We start from the raw sequence: 25,595 nt of genomic DNA, 5'->3' as shown, positions 1-25,595 counted from the left end.
GATGGAGGGGAGAGGATGGGCGGACGGCTGGCTGGAGGATGGATGGATGGAGGGGGGTGGATGGAGGGGAGAGGATGGGCGGACGGCTGGCTGGAGGATGGATGGATGGAGTGGGGTGGATGGAGGGGAGAGGATGGGCGGACGGCTGGCTGGAGGATGGATGGATGGAGGGGGGTGGATGGAGGGGAGAGGATGGGCAGACGGCTGGCTGGAGGATGGATGGAGGGGGGTGGATGGAGGGGAGAGGATGGGCGGACGGCTGGCTGGAGGATGGATGGATGGACGGGGGTGGATAGAGGGGAGAGGATGGGCGGACGGCTGGCTGGAGGATGGATGGATGGAGTGGGGTGGATGGATGGATGGAAGGGAGAGGATGGGCGGACGGCTGGCTGGAGGATGGATGGATGGAGGGGGGTGGATGGAGGGGAGAGGATGGGCGGACGGCTGGCTGGAGGATGGATGGAGTGGGGTGGATGGAGGGGAGAGGATGGGTGGACGGCTGGCTGGAAGATGGATGGATGGATGGAGGGGGGTGGATGGATGTATTTATGTGCTGCTTTCTTATGTCCATGGTTTAGTGTTAACAAACGGGCTGGGAGGTGGATGCATTCAGCTAAATGAAAGAGAAAATGTCCAAACATCCCATTGGTTCAGCTGCTAGCTGGACCAAAACAACCGAGGCTTCCCACAGTGACTGATTTGGGAGAGTCATACACATCACTGTGGGGAGCATCAGAGCTGCAGACCTCGTTCCATTTCCCTGTGTGTTCAGCCAGCTCCCATGTTGTGTATGTATGTAGTGTTCTAGTGAGGAAGGCACTGAGTTGTGAGCGCTGTTGATAATAACACAGTATCTGCCATGCCCAAGATGACAGCCAGCTGTGGTATCCATGGTTACAGTACGCTGTGTTCTACAAGCAGAAGGCTTTAGTTTTGGAGTCGCTAGATGATTCTATTATTGTCTGTTGTTCTTGTTGTTTTAACTCCTCTTCTCTCAACCTTCAGTCTGATTCCTGGTGGGGTTGAAGGGTAAAGGGTGGTTGCCCTTGGTAACAACAGGTTGTAGTTGGTGCAGCGAGGAGTGTCTGTTTCTAGATGGAAAAGCGAGGGGGTTGTTAAGAGGACTGAGTCCTGGTTTGGGGCAGGAGGGTATTGTCATCTCTATAAGTCTCCCATTTATACATGGCTGTAGGGTTTGAGTTGTGTGTGTATTGGGAGCCTATAGACTGGTCTCTCGCAGGAACATGGTGCCGATGCTGTAGGACACTTTCCTCAGGGGAGCTGGGGGGGCGGAGCGGGAGCTTGTCAGGGAGGCATGGCTATGGGAAGTCCCCCCCTCCAGGAAGTAGCATGTTCCCGGGATATCCTTAGGAAAATTATCAGGAAGCTCCAACCGGGAACGAGGGACGAAAGAGAAAGAGCAATCGTCTTTCAGCAGCCTGGAGAGAAGAAAAGAGGGAGAGAGGAAAAGAGGGAGAGAGGGAAGAAGAGCGATGGAAAGGGAAGAGGGTACAGGGAGAGAGGGAAGAAGGGAGATGGAAAGGGAAGAGGGAACAGGGAGAGAGGGAAAGAGGGAGATGGAAAGGGAGGAGGGAACAGGGAGAGAGAGAGAGAGGGAAGATGGAGCAGGGAGAGAGGGAAAGAGGGAGATGGAAAGGGAAGAGGGAACAGGGAGAGAGAGAAAGAGGGAGAGAGGGAAGAAGAGAGATTGAAAGGGAAGAGGGAACAGGGAGAGAGGGAAGAAGGGAGATGGAAAGGGAAGAGGGAACAGGGAGAGAGGGAAGATGGAGCAGGGAGAGAGGGAAAGAGGGAGATGGAAAGGGAAGAGGGAACAGGGAGAGAGGGAGAGAGGGAAGAAGAGAGATGGAAAGGGAAGAGGGAACAGGGAGAGAGGGAAGAAGAGAGATGGAAAGGGAAGAGGGAACAGGGAGAGAGAAAGAGGGAAGGGGGAGAGGGAACAGGGAGAGAGGAAAAGAGGGAGAGAGGGAAGAAGAGATGGAAAGGGAAGAGGGAACAGAGAACAGGGAGAGAGGGAAAGAGGGAGAGAGGGAAGGGGGAGAGGGAACAGGGAGAGAGGGAGAGAGGGAAGAAGAGAGATGGAAAGGGAAGAGGGAACAGGGAGAGAGGGAAAGAGGGAGATGGAAAGGGAAGAGGGAACAGGGAGAGAGGGAGAGAGGGAAGAAGAGAGATGGAAAGGGAAGAGGGAACAGGGAGAGAGGGAAGAAGAGAGATGGAAAGGGAAGAGGGAACAGGGAGAGAGAAAGAGGGAAGGGGGAGAGGGAACAGGGAGAGAGGAAAAGAGGGAGAGAGGGAAGAAGAGATGGAAAGGGAAGAGGGAACAGAGAACAGGGAGAGAGGGAAAGAGGGAGAGAGGGAAGGGGGAGAGGGAACAGGGAGAGAGGGAAGAAGAGAGATGGAAAGGGATGAGGGAACAGGGAGAGAGGGAAAGAGGGAAGGGGGAGAAAGGGAGAGAGGGAAAGAGAAAGAACGAGGAGAGAGATTTAAACACTCATGGTGTGTGTGTGTGGTATATTTAGCTGCAGATTGGGATTTGGAGATTTCTCCAAACAGCAGACTCTCCAGGGAGTGATGCAGCCTTGTTCAGAATGAGAAAAGGCCACAAACCCAGGCATTATTCACAAGCTACAGGTGTGTGTTCGTGCTGAAGGGGGGTATGTACACACACACACACGGTTTATTTAGATCTGCAACAATTAGCCCTCTTTGTGTCATGCGAATAATGAGTGATTCTAAGGAGAGAACGTCCTTGACTGCAAAAATAGAGGTTTCCAAGGCAACGCTTTTGACTCACTGACTCACAGAATGGACACCAGAGAGAGAAAGAGAGAGGGACAGAGAAAGTGAGAGAGAGAGAAAGACCCAGGACAGCAACCCAATTAGACCCAACCAAAACATGAGAAAACAAAAAGATAATTGCTTGACACATTGGAAAGAATTAACAAAAAAACAGCGCAAACCATGGTGCTATTTGCCCCTAAACAGAGAATAAACAGTGGCAGAATACCTGACCACTGTGACTGACCCAAACTTAAGGACATTTTTGACTTGCCTTGCTATTGGGAAAGGCTAGGGAGAGACAGAAAGAGGGAGAGATATAGGGAGAGACAGAAAGAGGGAGAGATATAGGGAGAGACAGAAAGAGGGAGAGATATAGGGAGAGACAGAAAGAGGGAGAGATATAGGGAGAGACAGACAGAGGGAGAGAGACCGAGATAAAAAGGGAGAGAGACCGAGATAAAAAGGGAGAGAGAAAGAGGGAGAGAAGGAGATCGGGAGAGAGAGAAATAAAGGGGGAGAAAGAAAGAGGGAGAGAGAGAGGGAGAGAGAGAGGGGGGGAGAAAGAGAGGGAGAGAAAGTGGGGGAGAAAGAGAGGGAGGGAGAAAGTGGGAGAGGGAGAGAGAGAGGCGGAGAGAAAGAGGGAGAGAAAGAGGGAGAGAGGGAGAGAGAAAGTGGGAGAGAGAGGGAGAGAAAGAGAGGGAGAGGGAGGGAGAGAGAGGGAGAGAGGGAAAGAGGAAGAGAGAAAGAGGGAGGAGAGAGGGAAAGAGGGAGAGAGAGAGAAAGAAGGGGAGAGAGAGAAAGAGGGAGAGAGAAAAAGAGGGAGAGAGAATGAGGGAGAGAGAAAAGGGGGGAGAAAAAGGGGGAGAGAGGGAAATAGAAAGAGGAAGAGAAATAGAAAGAGGGAGAGAGAAAGAGGGAGAGAGAGGGAGAGAGGGAGAGAGGGAGAGAGACCGAGATAAAAGGGAGACAGAAAGATTAAGAGAAGGAGAGGGAGAGAAAAGTATCGGGAGAGAGAAAGAGGGAGAGTGAGATGGAGAGAGAGAGGGAGAGAGAAAGAGGGAGAAAGAAAGAGGGAGAGAGAGAGGGAGGGAGAGAAAGAGGGAGAGAAAGTGGGAGAGAGGGAGAGAGAAAGTGGGAGAGGGAGAGAGGGGGAGAGAAAGTGGGAGAGAGAAAGAGGGAGAGAGAAAGAGGGAGAGAGAAAGAGAATGAGAGGGAGGGGGAGGGAAAGAGAAAGAGGGGGAGAGAGAAAAAGAGGTAGAGAGAAAGAGGGAAAGAAAAAGGGAGAGGGAGAAAGGGAAAGAGGGAGAGAGGGAAAGAAGGGGAGACAGAGAAAGAGGGGGAGAGAGAAAGAGGGAGAGAGGGAGAGAGAAAGAGAAAGAGGGAGAGAGAAAGAGAAAGAGGGAGAGAGGGGGAGAGCGGGAGAGAGGCAGAGCGAGGGAGAGAAAGAAAGAGGGAGAGAAAGAATGAGAAAGGGTGGATAGAGGGGGAGAGAGAGAAAGACAGAGAGAGAAAGAGGGAGAGAGAGAAAGATAGGGGGTGAGGGAGAGAATGAGGGCGAGAGAGAGAGAACATTGGGGGAGAGAGAGGGGGGGAGAGAGAGAGAGAGGGGGAGGGAGGGAGGGAGGGAGGGAGGGAGGGAGGGAGGGAGGGAGGGAGAAAGAGAGGGAAGGAGGGAGGGAGGGAGGGAGGGAGGGAGGGAGGGAGGGAGGGAGGGAGAGAGAGAGAAAGAGGGAGAGAGAAAGGGGGAGAGAGAAAGAGAGGGAGAGAGATAGAGGGAGGTTGAAAGAAAGAGAGGGAGGGGGGGAGAAAGAGGGAGAGAGAAAGAGGGAGAGAGAGAGAGAAAGAGTGGGAGATAGGGTGGGAGAGAAAGAGAGATGGAGAGAGAAAGAGGGAGAGATGGAGAAAGAACACTAAGATCAGCTCTCATCTCAAAGTGTTTGACTCAACATTGCAGTCACTGTGTGTGTGTGTGTGTGTGTGTGTGTGTGTGTGTGTGTGTGTGTGTGTGTGTGTGTGTGTGTGTGTGTGTGTGTGTGTGTGCCTGCCTGCGGGTGTGTGTTAATGACTGAAAGCTGCTCTATTGCCATTCATTCTCCCCCCTCACATATATACACACACACACACACACACACACACATGCACCACACACACACACACACACACACACACACACACACACATGCACCACACACACACACACAGGTGTACTCACTGGTATGTGGTTGGGCTGACGTTGATGCATCGAGGGTGGCTGCCAGACTCAAACTTGCTGGCCAGTGTGACATTGTTGCCAAACAGACAGTACCTGGGCATCCTCACCCCAACCACCCCCGCCAACACTGAGCCTGTATGGATACCTATACGCAGCTGAAGGATGGAGAGAGGGAGGGAGAATAGGGGGTGGTGGGAGTAGTAGAGAGAGAAAGAGATGTCAGTTGAACACTGACCGGTGAGGGACAGTAGAAACAGTTTCAGTAGAGGGCTAAAACAGACGTATACACTGAGAATACAAAACATTAGGAACACCTTCCTAACACTGAGTAATGCTGTGGGGGTCGCCGTTCATCAGTCAATGATTGTCAAGCAAATAACTGTCGGTCTAATGGTCTAATGGTAATTGACCATTATTTAACATAAACACATTTAGCATCTCCTGGCTTCCACACATACGTTAGCTTACAAGTCATTTAAAAAAGGAAAATAAATCCATGTAATACAGTCTACACCTTCACAATAAATCCATTATTTATTTTAGACAAGTCTAAAGAAGCATGATAAGAAAATGTGGTCTGTTTCAGAAGAACAGAATAACATACTCTGAGTTGTCCTTATGTTAGGTCCTGATGTGGCTATGTCAAATGGCTGTGGGCTACACTCATTCAGAAGATAAGATCTGCATATAATTCTGTGGTACTACTTTATATTATTTTATAGTAGGAAGAATACAATTGAACAAAGCTGAATAAAATAGAAAGGATATTGTCTCCAAATGATTTGAGGCAGTGTGCACATGCAGCTGTTGTGTTGAGAGTTGAACAAAGAAACAGGTCCTCCTATATGTTCCATTTATTAATGTAACTTCAGATGTTCTATAAACGTTGGGCTGTTGTGATGTGTAATACATTGTAAAGCTGCATGATGAGACTCTAATGATGATTTGAAAAAAGTATCTTGAAAGACCTGAGCTCTGCTTTGTTTATTGAGCCGGCTGTACACACTCCAATAGTCTCTCAATCGCAACTTGACAAGCACTTCATAATGCCTAGGATTTCACAGCGGCATCCCCTTTGTGGCCCGTAGTGCACCCTAAAAAAATCCATGCCTTTTGCGGTGCGGAGTACTGAGTTGTGCCCTTCTCCCTGAGTGTGCTTCGCAATCCGAAGCTCCGCTCACTCACACGGCTCTCCATCACGTAGCCTGTGAGAAGGACCGGATCACAAGTGAAGACATCCTTATCCAATTCCAAGGTGCATATTGAATATATTTTTTCGTCAGCCAACAAGATGAGTAGGCCTAACGAAGAGCAAAAGCACTAACCTATGTCAATCTACCATCCCCCATAGTACAAAAGTCAACCTTTTCTATACTGTGTGAGAAATACATATTCCAAACATAGTCTGGGACAGTTGTGGGATGCGATAGATCTCAAATGAATACAACCACTAGCATCAACAAAAACTTTTTTACACAATGTGACTGACGCAACAGATCAGAACGTTTAGCTTAAAATGTTGATAAAATATTAGGCTATTTCTTCACATTATGAACACAGTAATGCTCACATGGTAGTAGGCTGGAAGGGCATATGTTCCATTAGTGGGAAACACCATTATCAATAGTGACCGCAAATGTGATTCTGCATGTAATGCTTTATTATAATAAAGGTGTCCGTTTATCTTCCCCAAACTTGAAACTCACGCACTGTTAATATATGCAGTTAGGCTCGACACCCCTTGTAAAGTGGATTAATGTGCTTCATTTTATTAAGTTATTTGGCCACTTTAGTTGTGATACAAACCTTATTAAAACATATAGGCCTATGGCCTATGGGCAAAAATGCATTGTTTCTTTTGCTGGGCATGATTCACTAGTGATACTATATCATTCATAAGTGATAGGCGAATATTGCCACCCATCAGACTATTCTTGATTTAATCTTGTCTTCACATATATTACTTAGTGTATGTGTGACATCTGTTTTGATTTAGTAAGGACCATTAACATGCACCTGTATCAAAACAGGGGCAGCGGGAAAAAATGCATGTCATCTATGCAACATGAGTTCATGGGCTCTCATGAAGTGTTCCATTTTCAAATACATTTGCATTGATGTCAGAGTGATTAGAGAGACAACAGAGTGCTGAGTACCAGGCAGTTAGCAAGTTTGGTAGGCTACTAATGACCATCAGCAGCATCAGAGCTTGGAGAAGCCTAATTACCGTGACTAAACGGTCATGTGGAATTTGTCTGCCGACGTGACCGCCGGTGTGACAGTAATACAGTCACCGCAACAGCCCTAGAAGTGGATCTCTAACGATCCACTTCAGTATCTCATCTCCATGGTTACTAACACCAATGAGCACATGCCAGCACACCAATGTGGGTAACCTTGGCAATGAGAGAGAGAGAGACCAAAGCCTCGTCATCACAGTAGGACAGATAAATGAAGAACATCAAGCCCAGGGGACCCCATTTCCTCCTATCACCCCCCTGTCAGCCCCCCTGATAGCACTCCTGACAAACCCCCCACACCCACTGAGGACACACACAAGACACAGATTGTTCTCCTTATGGACTCACATGGGAAATATATACAATAAAATTAACTTTTTCCCAAACACGGTGTGTCTAAACTCTGGTGTCCAAACACCCAGCGCAGCCTAGACCTTCTGTCTGAGGACCAACTAGGGTCACCCAGCCACATAATAATACACACAGGCACAAACAACCTGAGAACACAGCAGGACAGGGTGGCTACAGCACTCAAGGGAGTGAATGAAAAAGCTTCTATCACTTTCCTCAACGCACAAATGATTATCCTCATGCTGCTACCACGAAAAGACTTCCACCCTGCTACCACAAAAATACTTCCACCCTGCTACCACGAAAATACTTCCACCCTGCTACCACGAAAATACTTCCACCCTGCTACCAAAAAAACACTTCCACCCTGCTACCACGAAAAGATTTCCACCCTGCTACAACGAAAAGACTTCCACCCTGCTACCACGAAAAGACTTCCACCCTGCTACCACAAAAAGACTTCCACCCTGCTACCACAAAAATACTTCCACCCTGCTACCACGAAAATACTTCCACCCTGCTACCAAAAAAATACTTCCACCCTGCTACCACGAAAAGATTTCCACCCTGCTACAACGAAAAGACTTCCACCCTGCTACCACGAAAAGACTTCCACCCTGCTACCACAAAAAGACTTCCACCCTGCTACCACAAAAATACTTCCACCCTGCTACCACGAAAAAGACTTCCACCCTGCTACCATACATTGGGTAAATGCAAGTATTTCCCGTGACTGTGCCTGAAAACAAAATGTTTACCTGGCCCACCACTCCACCCTGGACTTGAACAGCCATTACGACCAGGTCCACCTATACAAGGCAGCAGTGCCCACCGTCGCCAGGACGCTAGGACATCGCCCTCAACTACAGCCCCACCACCTCACATAAGAGCAACAGATCAACGGACACTCTCCCAGACCTGCGGGACACTCTCCCAGACCTGTGGGACACTCTCCCAGATCAACGAACATTCTCCCAGATCAAAGGACACTCTCCCAGACCTGCGGGACACTCTCCCAGACCTGTGGGACACTCTCCCAGATCAACAAACCTTCTCCCAGATCAAAGGACACTCTCCCAGACCTGCGGGACACTCTCCCAGATCAACGAACATTCTCCCAGATTAATGGACACTCTCCCAGACCTGTGGGACACTCTCCCAGACCTGTGGGACACTCTCCCAGATCAACGAACATTCTCCCAGATGAACGGACACTCTCCCAGACCTGCAGGAAACTCTCCCAGACCTGTAGGACACTCTCCCAGATCAACGGACATTCTCCCAGATTAATGGACACTCTCCCAGACCTGGGGGACACTTTTGCAGATCAGTGAACATTTTCCCAGACCTGCGGGGCACTCTCCTAGACCTGCGGGACACTCTCCCAGACCTGTGGGACACTCTCCCAGACCTGTGGGACACTCTCCCAGACCTGCAGGACCACCTCCCACCCCCCACTCCCGCAAAGAGGGCCTCAACATGAGTCACACATATGCCCAGACCATGAGCGGGCAAACAGGCCCAACCCCCACTCTTACACTAGCCCAAGCCAATGGCATGTAGCAGATGCTCAGCAGGCTCTGCTCACACTTACTGGTCTGAGGCCAAACCACAAGACGAACAACATTGGAGACTTTATGGAACACAATAAAACATACAGACAACAAATTCCAATTGGTTATTCTTAAAACTCTTCAACATTATCCTCAGCTCTGGCATATTCCCTTTTATTTGGAACCAAGGCCTGATCACACCAATCCACAAAAGTGGAGACAAATTTGACCCTAATAATTACCGTAGAATATGCTTCAGCAGCAATCTCTCAAAAATCCTCTGCAGTATCATCAACAGCAGTGAAAACAATGTATTGAGTACGGTTGCAAAGGGTCGGAAACTTTCCGGGAAATGTTCCATGGGAAGTTAATTCCCAAAATTCCCGGGCTTATGTTTAAATTCATCAAAAAAGCTAGGACATAGCAGTGAACCTTTTTTTGTTGGATACACATAAAGCAATTCTAGGTCTTGTGGCATATTTTGGTTAATCTAGCCCCAATTCAATGGAATTGCAACCCTCTGCATGCACAGTGCATTCTTCCATCACATGTGCAGTGCACTCTTCCATCATACAGTATGTACAGCTGATTCTCAAGATCTTGCACACTAATGAGATGCTATTGAGCCCACTACTACACTGTCTGAACCAAGAACTACATGCTTTCTGGTAAGTTTTGATTGCAATACTGGGTGGGATGAATATATTTTATATGACATACATGATGTTTTTGTTAACTAGTAAAAAGTAGCCTGCAGCAAAGTGTGTTTACAATCATTTCTAACTTGTTAACAATTTCTGCTAGTTAGTTTTTGCTACCATGTGGGGTTTAGCTTGCTTGAGCCTGCCAACTGGGGAGTGTTCATTCACCTGTTTCCATACATGTTTCATTTAAAACATGTATCAAATAAAGGAGTTATTTAATCGAACTGCTTAACTATTTATCTGTACATGGAATGTATTTGTTTGTTTTTTTTACACATTTTTTTTCTAATCTTTACATGAAAATGCCACGGGCACTATCTGATGTGTGGAGACATTTCACTGCAACTATTGTGGAAGGAAAAGCTGTGTACATTCGCAAATACTGTGCCAAGTCACATGTGAAGAATGCAACAAAGATGCAAAATCATCTGGCCAAGTGGACAAAGTTCCCTCAGCACTCACAACAAGCAACCTCTGACAAAAGTCACTCTACTTCTATTCGAGGTCTACCAGCTAATTCTTGGGCTACAATATCTCTTTTGCCAATTGGCCTGGACCCTTTATTGTTGACACGGAGCCCCGCTGATCCATCACGACTGGTCTCCCGACGTAATCGTCTGAGGTGGTTTCAACGGGCTTTTCAGTTGCGACGTTGCCAAAGACCCATCTGCTATCTCCGGCCCGCTAGCTTTCTGAATCGGTGTGTCTCGAGCTCGCCTAGCATAGTAGCAACTACCGAACGGCTCCCTGACTCACCTATTGCTGCTCATTGGACCCTATGGTCACTAGGCTACACATGCCTCTCCCTAATGTCAATATGTCTTGTCTACTGCTGATTCGTTTAGTTATTATTGTTTAATTTCACTGTAGAGCCCCCAGCCCCGCCCTAAATGCCTTAGATAGCTCTTTTGTCCCACCCTCCACACATGCGGAGACCTCACCTGGCTTAACTGGTTTCTGCAGAGACGCAACCGCTCTCATCGTCACTCAATGCCTAGGTTTACCTCCACTGTAATCACATCCTACCATACCCATGTCTGTACATTATGCCTTGAATCTATTCTACCACACCCTGAAATCTGCTCCTTTTATTCGCTGATCCCAATGCACTAGACAACCAATTTGTATAGCCTTTAGCTGTACCCTCATCCTACTCCTTCTCTGTTCCTCTGGTGATTTAGAGGTTAAACCAGACCCTGTAGCCCGCAGCACCACACTTATTCCCCAGACGCTCTCATTTCTTGACTTCTGTAACCGTAAAAGCCTTGGTTTCATGCATGTTAACATCAGATAACTCCTCCCTAAGTTTGTTTTATTCACTGCTTTAGTACACCACGCCAACCCTGATGTCCAAGCCGTGTCTGAATCCTGGCTCAGGAAGGCCACCAAAAATTCAGAAATTTCCATCCCCAACTACAACATTTTCCGACAAGAAAGAACTGCCAAAGGGGAGTTGCAATCTACTGCCGAGAAAGCCTGCAGAGTTCTGTCATACTATCCAGGTCTGTGCCCAAACAATTCGAGCTTCTACTTTTAAAAATCCACATTTCCAGAAATAAGTCTCTCACTGTTACATCTTGTTATAGACCCCCCTCAGCCCCCAGCTGTGCCCTAGACACCATATGTGAATTAATTGCCCGGCCATCCTACAATCTAAAATAGATGCACTCAATCTCACAAATTATCAAGGAACCTACCAGGTACAACCCTAAACCATGTAACTATGTGAACTCTCATAGATATCATCCTAACAAACTTGGCCTCTAAATACACCTCTGCTGTCTTCAACCAGGATCTCAGCGATCACTGCCTCATTGCCTGCTTCCATAATAGGTCCGCAGTCAAACGACCACCCCTCATCACTGTCAAAATCCCCCTTAAACACTTCAGCGAGCAGGCCTTTCTAATTGACCTGGCCCGGGTATCCTGGAAGGATATTGACCTCATTCCGTCAGTAGAGGATGCCTGGTTGCTCTTTAAAAGAGCTTTCCTTACCATCTTAAATAAGCATGCAGAACTAAGAACAGATATAGCCCTTGGTTCTCCCCAAACTTGACTGCCCTTGACCAGCACAAAAACATTTTGTGGGGTACTGCATTAGCATCAAATAGCCCCCACGATATACAACTTTTCAGGGAAGTCAGGAACCAATATACACAGTCAGTTATGAAAGCTAAGGCTAGATTTTTCAAAGAGACATTTGCATCCTGTAGCACTAATCCCAAAAAGTTTTGGAACACTAAAGTCCATGGAGAATAAGAGCACCTCCTCCCAGCTGCCCACTGCATTGAGGAAACTCTGTCACCACCGATAAATCTACGACAATCGATTATTTCAATAAGCATTTTACTAACCCGTACCCCGGCCAACAGCTCTGCACCCCCGCAGAAACTTGCCCACGCCCCCCCGCTTCTCCTTCACCCAAATCCAGACAGCTGATATTCTGAAAGAGCTGCAAAATCAGGATCCCTACAAGTCAGCTGGGCTAGACAATCTGGACCCCCGAAATTGTTGCAACCCCTATTACTAGCCTGTTCAACCTCTTTCGTGTCGTCTGAGATCCCCAAAGATTGGAAAGCTGCCACGGTCATCCCCCTCTTCAAAGGGGGAGACACTCTAGACCTAAGCTGTTATAGACCTATATCCATCTGCCCTGCCTTTCTAAAATCTTCAAAAGCCAAGTTAACAAACAGATCACCGACCATTTAGAATCCCATTGTACCTTCTCCACTATGCAATCTGGTTTCTGAGGTGGTCAATGGTGCACCTCAAGGTCCTAAACAATATCATAACTGCCATCGATAAAAGACAGTACTGTGCAGCCATCTTCATCAACCTGGCCAAGGCTTTTGACTCTGTCAATCACCGCATTCTTATCGGTAGACTCAATAGCCTTTGTTTCTCAAATGACTGCTTCGCCTGGTTCACCATCTACTTCTCAGATAGAGTTCAGTGTGTCAAATCGGAAAGGGCCTGTTGTCCGGACCTCTGGCAGTCTCTAAAGGGGGTGCCACAGGGTTAAATTCTTGGGCCGACTCTTTTCTCTGTATATATCAATGATGTCGCTCTTGCTGCTGGCGATTCTCTGATCCACCTCTACGCAGACAACACCATTCTGTATACATCTGGCCCTTCTTTGGACACTGTGTTAACAAACCTCCAAACAAGCTTCAACGCCATACAACACTACCTCCGTGGCCTCCAACTGCTTTTAAATACTAGTAAAACTAAATACATGCTCTTCAACCGATCACTGCCCGCACCTGCCTGCCCCTCGAGCATCACTACTCTGGACAGTTCTGGCTTAAAATATGTGGACAACTGCAAATACCTAGGTGTCTGGTTAGACTGTAAACTCTCCTTCCAGACTCACATCAAACATCTCCAATCCAAAATTAAATCTAGAATCGGCATCCTATTTCGCAACAAAGCCTCCTTCACTCGTTCTGCCAATACAGACCCTCGTAAAACTGACTATCCTACCGATCCTCGACTTTGGAGATGTCATTTACAAAATAGCCTCCAACACTCTACTCAACAAATTGGATGCAGTCTATCACACTGCCATCCATTTTGTCACCAAAGCCCCATACTACCCACCACTGCGACCTGTACGCTCTCGTTGGCTGGCGCTCGCTACATATTCGTCGCCAAACCCACTGGCTCCAGGTCATCTATAAGTCTATGCTAAATAAAGCCCCGCCTTATCTCAGCTCACTGGTCAGGTCACCATAGCAACACCCACCCGTAGCACACGCTCCAGCAGGTATATTTCACTGGTCATCCCCAAAGCCAACACTTACTTTGGCTGCCTTTCCTTTAAGTTCTCTGCTGCCAATGATTGGAACGAATTGCAAAAATCACTGAAGCTGGAGACATATCTCCCTCTCTAACTTTAAGCATCAGCTGTCAGAGCAGTTTACCAATCACTGTACCTTTACTCAGCACATCTGTAAATAGCACACCCAACTACCTCATCCCCATATTGTTATTTATTTATTTTTGCTATTTTGCACCCCAGTATCTCTACTTGCACATCATCATCTGCACATCTACCACTCCAGAATGAATGCTAAATTGTAATTATTTTGCATCTTTGGCCTTACCTCCCTAATCTTACTACATTTGCACACACTGTACATAGCTTTTTCTATTGTGTTATTGATTGTATGTTTGTTTATTCCATGTGTAACTCTGTGTTGTTGTATGTGTTGAACTGATTTGCTTTATCTTGGTCCAGGTCACAGTTGTAAATGAGAACTTGTTCTCAACTGGCCACCTGGTAAAATAAAGGTGAAATAAAAAAGAAAAGAGGTGAAAATGATGAATCAGACACCTTATCGATAGCAACAGCTTATGGTCCTCCTGGAATCAGACACCTTATCGATAGCAACAGCTTATGGTCCTCCTGGAATCAGACACCTTATCGATAGCAACAGCTTATGGTCCTCCTGGAATCAGACACCTTATCGATAGCAACAGCTTATGGTCCTCCTGGAATCAGACACCTTATCGATAGCAACAGCTTATGGTCCTCCTGGAATCAGACACCTTATCGATAGCAACAGCTTATGGTCCTCCTGGAATCAGACACCTTATCGATAGCAACAGCTTATGGTCCTCCTGGAATCAGACACCTTATCGATAGCAACAGCTTTTGGTCCTCCTGGAATCAGACACCTTATCGATAGCAACAGCTTATGGTCCTTCTGGAATTAGACACCGTATCGATAGCAACAGCTTTTGGTCCTCCTGGAATCAGACACCTTATCGATAGCAACAGCTTATGGTCCTCCTGGAATCAGACACCTTATCGATAGCAACAGCTTATGGTCCTCCTGGAATCAGACACCTTATCGATAGCAACAGCTTTTGGTCCTCCTGGAATCAGACACCTTATCGATAGCAACAGCTTATGGTCCTTCTGGAATCAGACACCTTATCGATAGCAACAGCTTTTGGTCATCCTGGAATCAGACACCTTATCGATAGCAACAGCTTATGGTCCTCCTGGAATCAGACACCTTATCGATAGCAACAGCTTTTGGTCCTCCTGGAATCAGACACCTTATCGATAGCAACAGCTTATGGTCCTTCTGGAATTAGACACCTTATCGATAGCAACAGCTTTTGGTCCTCCTGGAATCAGACACCTTATCGATAGCAACAGCTTATGGTCCTCCTGGAATCAGACACCTTATCGATAGCAACAGCTTACGGTCCTCCTGGAATCAGAAGTTTTTTTGACTCAATGGAGGAACGTAGTCAGAGAAATGCTAATGAATGTCTTGCTCGAGCTGTGTATGCAACTGGTTCTCCTCTGATGCTCACATGTGTATTGGAAGAGATTTCTGAATGTTCTTCTCCCAGCATACACCCCTCCAACCAGACATGATTTATCTACTCATTTGCTGGATGCAGAGTTCAACAGAGTTCAAGTGAAGGTCAAGCAAACCATAGAGAAAGCAGACTGTATTGCAATCATCTCTGATGGGTGGTTTAATGTTCGTGGGCAAGGAATAGTTAACTAAATCTTCTCTACCCCTCAAACAGTATTCTACAAGAACACAGACACAAAGGACAACAGACACACACCGGTCACTACATTGCAGATGAGCTGAAGGCAGTCATCAATGATCAATGATGGATATACTAACACCTGGATATGTTTATTTTTTAACCATTCCATTGTAGATTTTGCTTTATGTTTTGGATCATTGTCTTGTTGGAAGACAAATCTCCGTCCCAGTCTCAGGTCTTTTGCAGACTCAATCAGGTTTTCTTCCAGAATGGTCGTGTATTTGGCTCCATCCATCTTCCCATCAATTTTAACCATCTTCCCTGTCCCTGCTGAAGAAAAGCAGGCCCAAACCATGATGCTGCCACCACCATGTTTGACAGTGGGGATGGTGTGTTCAGGGTGATGGGCTGTGTTGCTTTTACGCCAAACATAACGTTTTGCATTGTTGCCAAAAAGTTCAATTTTGGTTTCATCTGACCAGAGCACCTTCTTCCACATGTTTGGTGTGTCTCCCAGGTGGCTTGTGGCAAACTTTAAACGACACTTTTTATGGATATCTTTAAGAAATGGCTTTCTTCTTGCCACTCTTCCATAAAGGCCAGATTTGTGCAATATACGACTGATTGTTGTCCTATGGACAGAGTCTCCCACCTCAGCTGTAGATCTCTGCAGTTCATCCAGAGTGATCATGGGCCTCTTGGCTGCATCTCTGATCAGTCTTCTCCTTGTATGAGCTGAAAGTTTAGAGGGACGGCCAGGTCTTGGTAGATTTGCAGTGGTCTGATACTCCTTCCATTTCAATATTATCGCTTGCAGTGCTCCTTGGGATGTTTAAAGCTCAGGAAATATTTTTGTATCCATATCCGGCTTTAAACTTCTTCAGTATCTCGGACCTGCCTGGTCTGTTCCTTGTTCTTCATGATGCTCTCTGCGCTTTTAACGGACCTCTGAGACTATCACAGTGCAGGTGCATTTATACGGAGACTTGATCACACACAGGTGGATTGTATTTATCATCATTAGTCATTTAGGTCAACATTGGATCATTCAGAGATCCTCACTGAACTTCTGGAGAGAGTTTGCTGCACTGAAAGTAAAGGGGCTGAATAATTTTGCACGCCCAATTTTTCAGTTTTTGATTTGTTAAAAAAGTTTGAAATATCCAATAAATGTCGTTCCACTTCATGATTGTGACCCACTTGTTGTTGATTCTTCACAAAGAAATACAGTTTTATATCTTTATGTTTGAAGCCTGAAATGTGGCAAAAGGTCGCAAAGTTCAAGGGAGCCAAATACTTTCGCAAGGCACTGTATATCCGTAGCCATTGCACAGATAGAGGGAGACAATGCCATCCTGTCTGATGTTCAGACTCTGCTTGCAGATGTAAGAGAAGAAATCCGTACTGCCCTGCCCATTTCACTGTTGCTCCAAGCAGAGGAATCTGCAGTTCTGAAATACATCAAAAAGCATGAAGACTTCTGCCTGAAGCCCATACACGCCGCATCGTACATGTTGGACCCCAAGTATGCTGGCAAGAGCATCCTGTCTGGTGCAGAGATCAACAAGGCCTATGGTGTCATCACTACCGTGTCTCGCCACCTTGGCCTGGATGAGGCGGCAGGGTAGCCTAGTGGTTAGAGCGTTGGACTAGTAACCGGAAGGTTGCAAGTTCAAATTCCTGAGCTGACAAGGTACAAATCTGTCGTTCTGCCCCTGAACAGGCAGTTAACCCACTGTTCCTAGGCCGTCATTGAAAATAAGAATTTGTTCTTAACTGACTTGCCTGGTTAAATAAAGGTAAAATAAAAAAATGAGGGCAAGGTTCTTGGCAATCTGGTGAAGTACACTTCCAAGCAAGGGCTTTGGATTGGATAAGCAATATGTCAGTTGAGCCAACATATCTTATCAGCCACCTGGTGGAAAAGGACTTTGTGGATCTGAGGCTGTTTCCACTGTTGACTTCATCCTCTTCCAAATCCACCAACATCAGCCGCCTCAGAGTGCAACTGGCCCAATATTACCACACTTTAACCAATAGTAGCCAATAATATAACATTTCTATCTATATTATTTTAAAACGTTTGTGAGTGTAATGTTTACTAATGTTTCTCTTGTTTATTTCCTTTTTGTTTATCTATTCCATTTTCTTTGGCCATGTAAACATATGCTTCCCATGACAATAAAGCCCTTTGAATTGAATTTGAGAGTGTGAGAGCAGAGATAGTGACGGGGGGAGGAAGAGAGAACAGGGAGAGAGTGAGGGCAAAGGTGTGCTATTCTGATCACACTGCCATAGAGATGGACAGATTGCCAGATGTTTTGAAGAAAGAGGAGATTGAGAGAGAGATGGACAGATTGCCAGATGTTTTGAGGAAAGTGGAGATTGAGAGAGAGAGATGGACAGATTGCCAGATGTTTTGAGGAAAGTGGAGATTGAGAGAGAGAGATGGACAGATTGCCAGATGTTTTGAGGAAAGTGGAGATTGAGAGAGAGAGATGGACAGATTGCCAGATGTTTTGAGGAAAGTGGAGATTGAGAGAGATGAACAGATTGCCAGATGTTTTGAGGAAAGTGGAGATTGAGAGAGAGATGGACAGATTGCCAGATGTTTTGAGGAAAGTGGAGATTGAGAGAGAGATGGACAGATTGCCAGATGTTTTGAAGAAAGAGGAGATTGAGAGAGAGATGGACAGATTGCCAGATGTTTTGAGGAAAGTGGAGATTGAGAGAGAGATGGACAGATTGCCAGATGTTTTGAGGAAAGTGGAGATTGAGAGAGAGATGGACAGATTGACAGATGTTTTGAGGAAAGTGGAGATTGAGAGAGAGATGGACAGATTGCCAGATGTTTTGAGGAAAGTGGAGATTGAGAGAGAGATGGACAGATTGCCAGATGTTCTGAGGAAAGAGGAGATTGAGAGAGAGATGGAGCAGGAGCGACAAGTTAAGGTGTGGTATTTTAATATTTCTCTCTACAAATGGACCCCCTCTCCCCTCTAAACAATGAACAGTAATCATTACACTCAGAAAGGTTCCAAAGGAATATAGACATTTCAAGTGTCATTATGGCTGTACACAGTGTTGTAACGATGTGCAAATAGTTCAAGTACAAAAGAGGAAATAAATCAACATAAATATGGACTCTATTTACAATGGTGTTTGTTCTTCACTGGTTGCCCTTTTCTTGTGGCAACTGTTCACATATGTTGCTGCTGTGATGTCACACAGTGGTATTTCACCCAGTAGATATGGGAGTTTATCAAAATTGGATTTGTTTTCAAATGTGGGTCTTTGTAATCTGAGGGAAATATGTGTATCCAAAATGGTCAAACTACCTCTCTCTCATAGACTACTTTACATAACACAGTGGTATTGGCTAGTTGTGAGCACGCTGACTGAAAAGCGTTTATCCGGCTGAAGTAGTTTGAACGAGCAGAGTATCTCTCCTCTATGAGAGAGGGAACAAATCATTAGAGAGAGAGAGAGAGGGAACAAATCATTAGAGAGAGAGAGAGAGGGAACAAATCATTAGAGAGAGAGAGAGAGGGAACAAATCATTAGAGAGAGAGAGAGAGGGAACAAATCATTAGAGAGAGAGAGAGAGGGAACAACTCATTAGAGAGAGAGAGAGGGAACAACTCATTAGAGAGAGAGAGAGAGAGGGAACAAATCATTAGAGAGAGAGAGAGAGAGAGAGAGAGGGAACAAATCATTAGAGAGAGAGAGAGAGGGAACAAATCATTAGAGAGAGAGAGAGAGGGAACAAATCATGAGAGAGAGAGAGAGGGAACAAATCATGAGAGAGAGAGAGAGGGAACAAATCATGAGAGAGAGAGAGAGAGGGAACAAATCATGAGAGAGAGAGAGAGAGGGAACAAATCATGAGAGAGAGAGAGAGGGAACAAATCATGAGAGAGAGAGAGAGAGGGAACAAATCATGAGAGAGAGAGAGAGGGAACAAATCATGAGAGAGAGAGAGAGAGAGAGAGAGAGAGAGAGAGGGAACAAATCATGAGAGAGAGAGAGAGGGAACAAATCATGAGAGAGAGAGAGAGGGAACAAATCATGAGAGAGAGAGAGGGAACAAATCATGAGAGAGAGAGAGAGGGAACAAATCATGAGAGAGAGAGAGGGAACAAATCATGAGAGAGAGAGAGGGAACAAATCATGAGAGAGAGAGAGGGAACAAATCATGAGAGAGAGAGAGGGAACAAATCATGAGAGAGAGAGAGGGAACAAATCATGAGAGAGAGAGAGGGAACAAATCATTAGAGAGAGAGGGAACAAATCATTAGAGAGAGAGAGAGAGAGGGAACAAATCATTAGAGAGAGAGAGAGAACAAATCATTAGAGAGAGGGAGCACGATACAGAGAACGGGGTTAAAGGGCATAGCTATGCCAGTCGATTTCTGGTAAAATAAACTATAGGCCACAAACATGCACGCCAGACACATGCACTCACAGGCACACACACACCAGACACATGCACTCACAGGCACACACACCCAAGACACATGGACTCACAGGCACACACATGGACTCACAGGCACACACACACCAGACACATGCACTCACAGGCACACACACACCAGACACATGCACTCACAGGCACACACACACCAGACACATGGACTCACAGGCACACACACACCAGACACATGCACTCACAGGCACACCAGACACATGGACTCACGTGCACAGACTGATACAGGCATACACATGCATGGCCACACGCAGCATTACAATTGTGCAGTTCCCGTTTTTAAGGACTGAATGAGACAGACAGACAGACAGACAGACAGACAGACAGACAGACAGGTACATGCTGGCCACACCGGCCGCGTTGCGTGAGTGTTGCAAAATAAGTTTACACATACATGTTAATCTATAATTTCATACAAACTGCTGGCCCGCGTCAATGAGCGTCTGTGAAGCCAGGCACAAAAAATACAACTTGGTTCTTTTTAAGACGCTTGACGCAGTGCAAGTCATGCCTGGTTATTAGGAGCATATACCCACGAGGGTGATTGAAAAATGAACGAGTTCCACCCTCCAGTCCAGTTGGTTGCAGTAACGCACCTTAAAGTTGGTTGCCAAAGGCATATAAACTCCACAGAAGACTGAACTAAGAGAGATTATTTTTTTTATTTTTTTTATTTAACCTTTATTTAACCAGGTAGGCTAGTTGAGAACATGTTCTCATTTACAACTGCGACCTGGCAGTGTAGCAGTGTGAACAGACGACAGAGTTACACATGGAGTAAACAATTAACAAGTCAATAACACAGTAGAAAAAAAGAAAAAAAAAGACAGTCTATATACATTGTGTACAAAAGGCATGAGGAGGTAGGTGAATAATTACAATTTAGCAGATTAACACTGGAGTGATTAATGATCAGATGGTCATGTACAGGAAGAGATACTGGTGTGCAAAAGAGCAGAAAAGTAAATAAATATAAACAGTATGGGGATGAGGCAGGGAAATTGGGTGGGCTATTTACCGATAGACTATGTACAGCTGCAGCGATCGGTTAGCTGCTCAGATAGCAGATGTTTGAAGTTGGTGAAGTTACTAGAAACTAACAAGGTTTCACCTTTCATTGTCAGAGTAGAGAAAATGTGATTTTGTGTGAATCAAAATCAAATCAAAGTTTATTTGTCACGTGCGCTGAATACAACAGGTGTAGCTTAGTGAAAGAAGAAGTTACAGGTCTGCGAGAGCCAGAAATCTTGCTTGTTTGTTATTGACCAAATACTTATTTTCCACCATCATTTGCAAATAAATTCATTACAAATCCTCCAATGTGATTTTCAGGATTTTTTTTCCTCATTTTGTCTGTCATAGTTGAAGTGTTCCTATGATGAGAACTTGCACAATTGGTGGCTGACTAAATACTTTTTTGCCCCACTGTACAGTAGAGAGGCTATATACAGTAGCGAGGCTATATACAGTAGCGAGGCTATATACAGTAGCGAGGCTACATACAGTAGAGAGGCTACATACAGTAGCGAGGCTACATACAGTAGCGAGGCTATATACAGTAGCGAGGCTATATACAGTAGCGAGGCTATATACAGTAGCGAGGCTATATACAGTAGCGAGGCTACATACAGTAGAGGCTATATACAGTAGCGAGACTATATACAGTAGCAAGGCTATATACAGTAGCGAGACTATATACAGTAGCAAGGCACAATGCAAATAGTCCGGGTAGCCATTTGATTAGATGTTCAGGACTCTTATGGCTTGGGGGTAAAAACTCTTGGGAAGCCTTTTTGTCAGAGACTTGGCACTCCGGTACCACTTGCCGTGCGGTAGTAGAGAGAACAGTCTATGACTGGGGTGGCTGTGGTTTTTGACCATTTTTAGGACCTTCCTCTGACACCGCCTAGTGTAGAGGTCCTGGATGGCAGGCAGCTTAGCCCTAGTGATGTCCTGGCCCATACGCACTACCCTCTGTAGTGCCTTGCGGTCAGAGGTTAAGCAGTTGCCGTACCAGGCAGTGATGTAACCAGTCAGGATGCCCTCGATGGTGCAGCTGTTGAATCTTTTGAGGACCCATGCCAAATCTTTTCAGTTTCCTGAGGGAGAACAGGTTTTGTCATGCCCATTTCACAACTGTCATGGTGTGTTTGGACCATGTTAGTTTGTTGGTGATGTGGACACCAAGGAACTTGAAGCGCTCAACCAGCTCCACTAAAGCCCCGTCGATGAGAATGGGGGCGTGCTCAGTCCTCCTTTTCCTGTAGTCCACAATCATCTCCTTAGTCTTGGTTACGTTGATGGATAGGTTGTTATTCTGGCACCACCCGGCCAGGTCTCTGACCTCCTCCCTATAGACTGTCTCATCATTGTCGGTGATCAGGCCTACCACTGTTGTGTCGTCTGCAAACTTAATGATGGTGTTGGAGTCGTGTTCGGCCATGCAGTCGTGGGTGAACAGGGAGTACAGGAGGGGACTGAGCACGCACCCCTGAGGGGCTCCAGTGTTGAGGATCAGTGTGACAGATGTGTTGCTACCTACCCTCACCACCTGGGGGCGGCCCGGCCCGTTGGAAGTCTAGGATCCAGTTGCAGAGGGAGGTGTTTAGTCCCAGGTTCCTTAGCTTAGTGATGAGCTTTGAGGGGACTATGGTGTTGAAAGCTGAGCTGTAGTCAATGAATAGTCTTCTCACATAGGTGTTCCTTTTGTCCAGGTGGGAAAGGGCAGTGTGGAGTGCAATAGAGATTGCATCATCAGTGGATCTGTTTGGGGGTATGCAAATTGGAGTGGGTCTAGGGTTTCTGAGATAATGGTGTTGATGTGAGCCATTACCAGCCTTTCAAAGCACCTCATAGCTACGGACGTGAGTGCTACGGGTCTGTATTCATTTAGGAAGGTTGCCTTCGTGTTCTTGGGCACAGGGACTATGGTTGTCTGCTTGAAACGTTGGTATTACCGACTCAATGAGGGAAATGTTGAAAATGTCAGTGAAGACACCTGTCAGTTGGTCAATGAGTCGATATTCTACAAGGAACTTGTGCATTTCAGGTAAAATTACAACCCAATGTTTATATCCCAGGACAAATGAGCTAGCAACAGCAAGCTAGCTAGCTGTCCATGAATGTTTCATGTTTGTTATCGACCTGTCCCCAAATTAATATAGTTGGTTCAGAGTTAATTTTGATATTTCAACCTGCGTGTCCTGATCATGTCTGGTGTGGATGGACAAAATCAACATGCGCGCAATCGCACATGCGGACGCTCCCACATGCCCGGTGTAGTCAGAATGGGTGGTGTTGTCAGCATGCCCGGTGTAGTCGGAATGGGTGGTGTTGTCAGCATGCCCGGTGTAGTCGGAATGGGTGGTGTTGTCAGCATGCCCGGTGTAGTCAGAATGCCTGGTGTAGTCAGAATGGGTGGTGTAGTCAGCATGCCCGGTGTAGTCAGAATGGGTGGTGTAGTCAGCATGCCCGGTGTAGTCAGAATGGGTGGTGTAGTCAGCATGCCCGGTGTAGTCAGAATGGGTGGTGTAGTCAGCATGCCCGGTGTAGTCAGAATGGGTGGTATAGTCAGCATGCCCGGTGTAGTCAGCATGGGTGGTGTAGTCAGCATGCCCGGTGTTGTCAGAACGGGTGGTGTAGTCAGCATGCCCGGTGTTGTCAGCATGGGTGGTGTAGTCAGCATGCCCGGTGTAGTCAGCATGGGTGGTGTAGTCAGCATGCCCAGTGTAGTCAGCATGGGTGGTGTAGTCAGCATGGGTGGTGTAGTCAGCATGCCCGATGTAGTCAGCATGCCCGGTGTAGTCAGCATGGGTGGTGTAGTCAGTATGCCTGGTGTAGTCAGCATGGGTGGTGTAGTCAGCATGTTCGTTTAAACAGAGCTAGGTTCTTTCTAGACGACCAGCAGAGCGGAGCTCTGCAACAGGAGCCTGGTTTGAGCCAGGACATATCCAGCTCACCACATAGCAGCAGCTAATGGGGATCCATAATAAATACAAATGCATATGTTTATGACAAAAATTAGTGGCACCCTTGATAAAGATGAGAAATAAAGACAGAATAAAATAAATCATACAAATACTGTCCTGTGTGAATTTAAGTATGCTCTCTCTAATTCTCTCTTTCTTTCTCTCTCTCGGAGGACCTGAGCCCTAGGACCATGCCTCAGGACTACCTGACATGATGACTCCTTGCTGTCCCCAGTCCACCTGGCCGTGCTGCTGCTCCAGTTTAAACTGTTCTGCCTGTGATTATTATTATTGGACCATGCTGGTCATTTATGAACATTTGAACATCTTGGCCATGTTCTGTTATAATCTCCACCCGGCACAGCCAGAAGAGGACTGGCCACCCCACATAGCCTGGTTCCTCTCTAGGTTTCTTCCTAGGTTTTGGCCTTTCTAGGGAGTTTTTCCTAGCCACCGTGCTTCTACACCTGCATTGCTTGCTGTTTGGGGTTTTAGGCTGGGTTTCTGTACAGCACTTTGAGATATCAGCTGATGTACGAAGGGCTATATAAATACATTTGATTTGATTTGAGATATATTCTATGCTCAAAATTTCTAAAATTATATTATTTTCTACTAAAACAATTGCTCAGAAAAAAATATTTGTTTAACAAGTAAGACTTTTTTCTGTCTCAAAAATATAGGGGTTAACATTAATGACACCCCATTTTTCTCTCAGTAATTGTATTAGTATAAAATAATATAATTTTCCCATGCTCTGTATTTGTATTATTTATTGTATACAGTATTTTGTCATCTCTATCAAGGGTGCCAATAATTTCGGTCGTGACTACATGTGATTCGCAGCACCCTTGTCTTGTTGTCATGACAACAGAGAGAGACATAGGTTGTGTTTTAAAGGTTGTGTGAGGTTGGTGATTTTTATTGCTGGTTGCCGTTTGGTAGAAAGTCTAGGTGGAAGCAGGCTAAAAAACAACCTGGAGCTCTGAGCCAACACACACACTCACAGACAGATGATCACACACAAACACAATGTTGACTCTGACAGCGTTACTGGCCAACTGACATAGACAGCTGGATGTAAGAGAAAAGGGCCTCTCTACCTGTGGAGACGGGAGAAAGGCAGATTGCCTGAATGTGACTTTCTCTCTAACCTAACACAAAACAGCCCAACACAAAGCTCAACTATTTCCTGTAAGACATGAAACATCAGCTTAACAGAAACAACCGTCATTAACTAGCCAAAAACAGTCCTGCTGCCACGCCACAATTCTCCCATCACCATGGTAACTGCACACTACGCATTCCCATGTTCTATCCATCACCGTGGCGACCGATGTGTTCGCAATAAGTGAATTACACACATAGGTGCTGTGGCTCACAAGTTGCAAGCATAAATACGCACTTTCACACACACACATTTATTGTACACTCACACACAACAAAAAAACACAAACATTGTAGTGTTCGTCCGTGTGTGTATATGTGCTGTGTCTGTGCATGTGTGCCAGTGTGTGGTGTGTGTGGTTTGTGTGCTTTCTTCCTTGTGAAGACACGTTTCATCTCATCAGTTGTCAATAACGATATGAGAGGGGCTCCATTGTCAGCATCTACAGCTGGTTAAACACTTTCTTCTCAATGTGCCATGACACAGATGATTATATCAACACACACACATCTGGGACTCTAAGCCAGGCCAACGAGCAGCTAGCACAACACAACACAACACAGCACAGCCAAAGATATTCAGAACTAACCCAAG

At 46.0% G+C, this 25,595-nt stretch overlaps 1 protein-coding gene across 2 annotated transcripts in view; it reads right to left on the bottom strand.

The window, feature by feature from the left end:
- Window positions 1-432: 432 nt before the first annotated feature.
- The window catches only part of gucy1a2 (guanylate cyclase 1, soluble, alpha 2), a 104,254-nt gene continuing 79,091 nt past the window's right edge, over window positions 433-25,595 (bottom strand). For both annotated transcript variants that reach the window (XM_031791156.1, XM_031791157.1), the window contains 2 exons: window positions 5,012-5,166; window positions 433-1,439 (listed from right to left, as the gene is read on the bottom strand). In XM_031791156.1, coding sequence (XP_031647016.1) covers window positions 1,220-1,439; window positions 5,012-5,166 — 375 coding nt within the window. In that variant the 3' untranslated portion in view covers window positions 433-1,219. The remainder of the gene's footprint in view (window positions 1,440-5,011; window positions 5,167-25,595) is intronic.

The sequence above is a fragment of the Oncorhynchus kisutch genome, linkage group LG15 (assembly GCF_002021735.2).
Source record: "Oncorhynchus kisutch isolate 150728-3 linkage group LG15, Okis_V2, whole genome shotgun sequence".
In the NCBI taxonomy this organism is placed as follows: Eukaryota; Metazoa; Chordata; class Actinopteri; order Salmoniformes; family Salmonidae; genus Oncorhynchus; species Oncorhynchus kisutch.
Note: the sequence above shows the minus strand (reverse complement) of the source record. Positions and strands in the feature narration are given on the sequence as shown.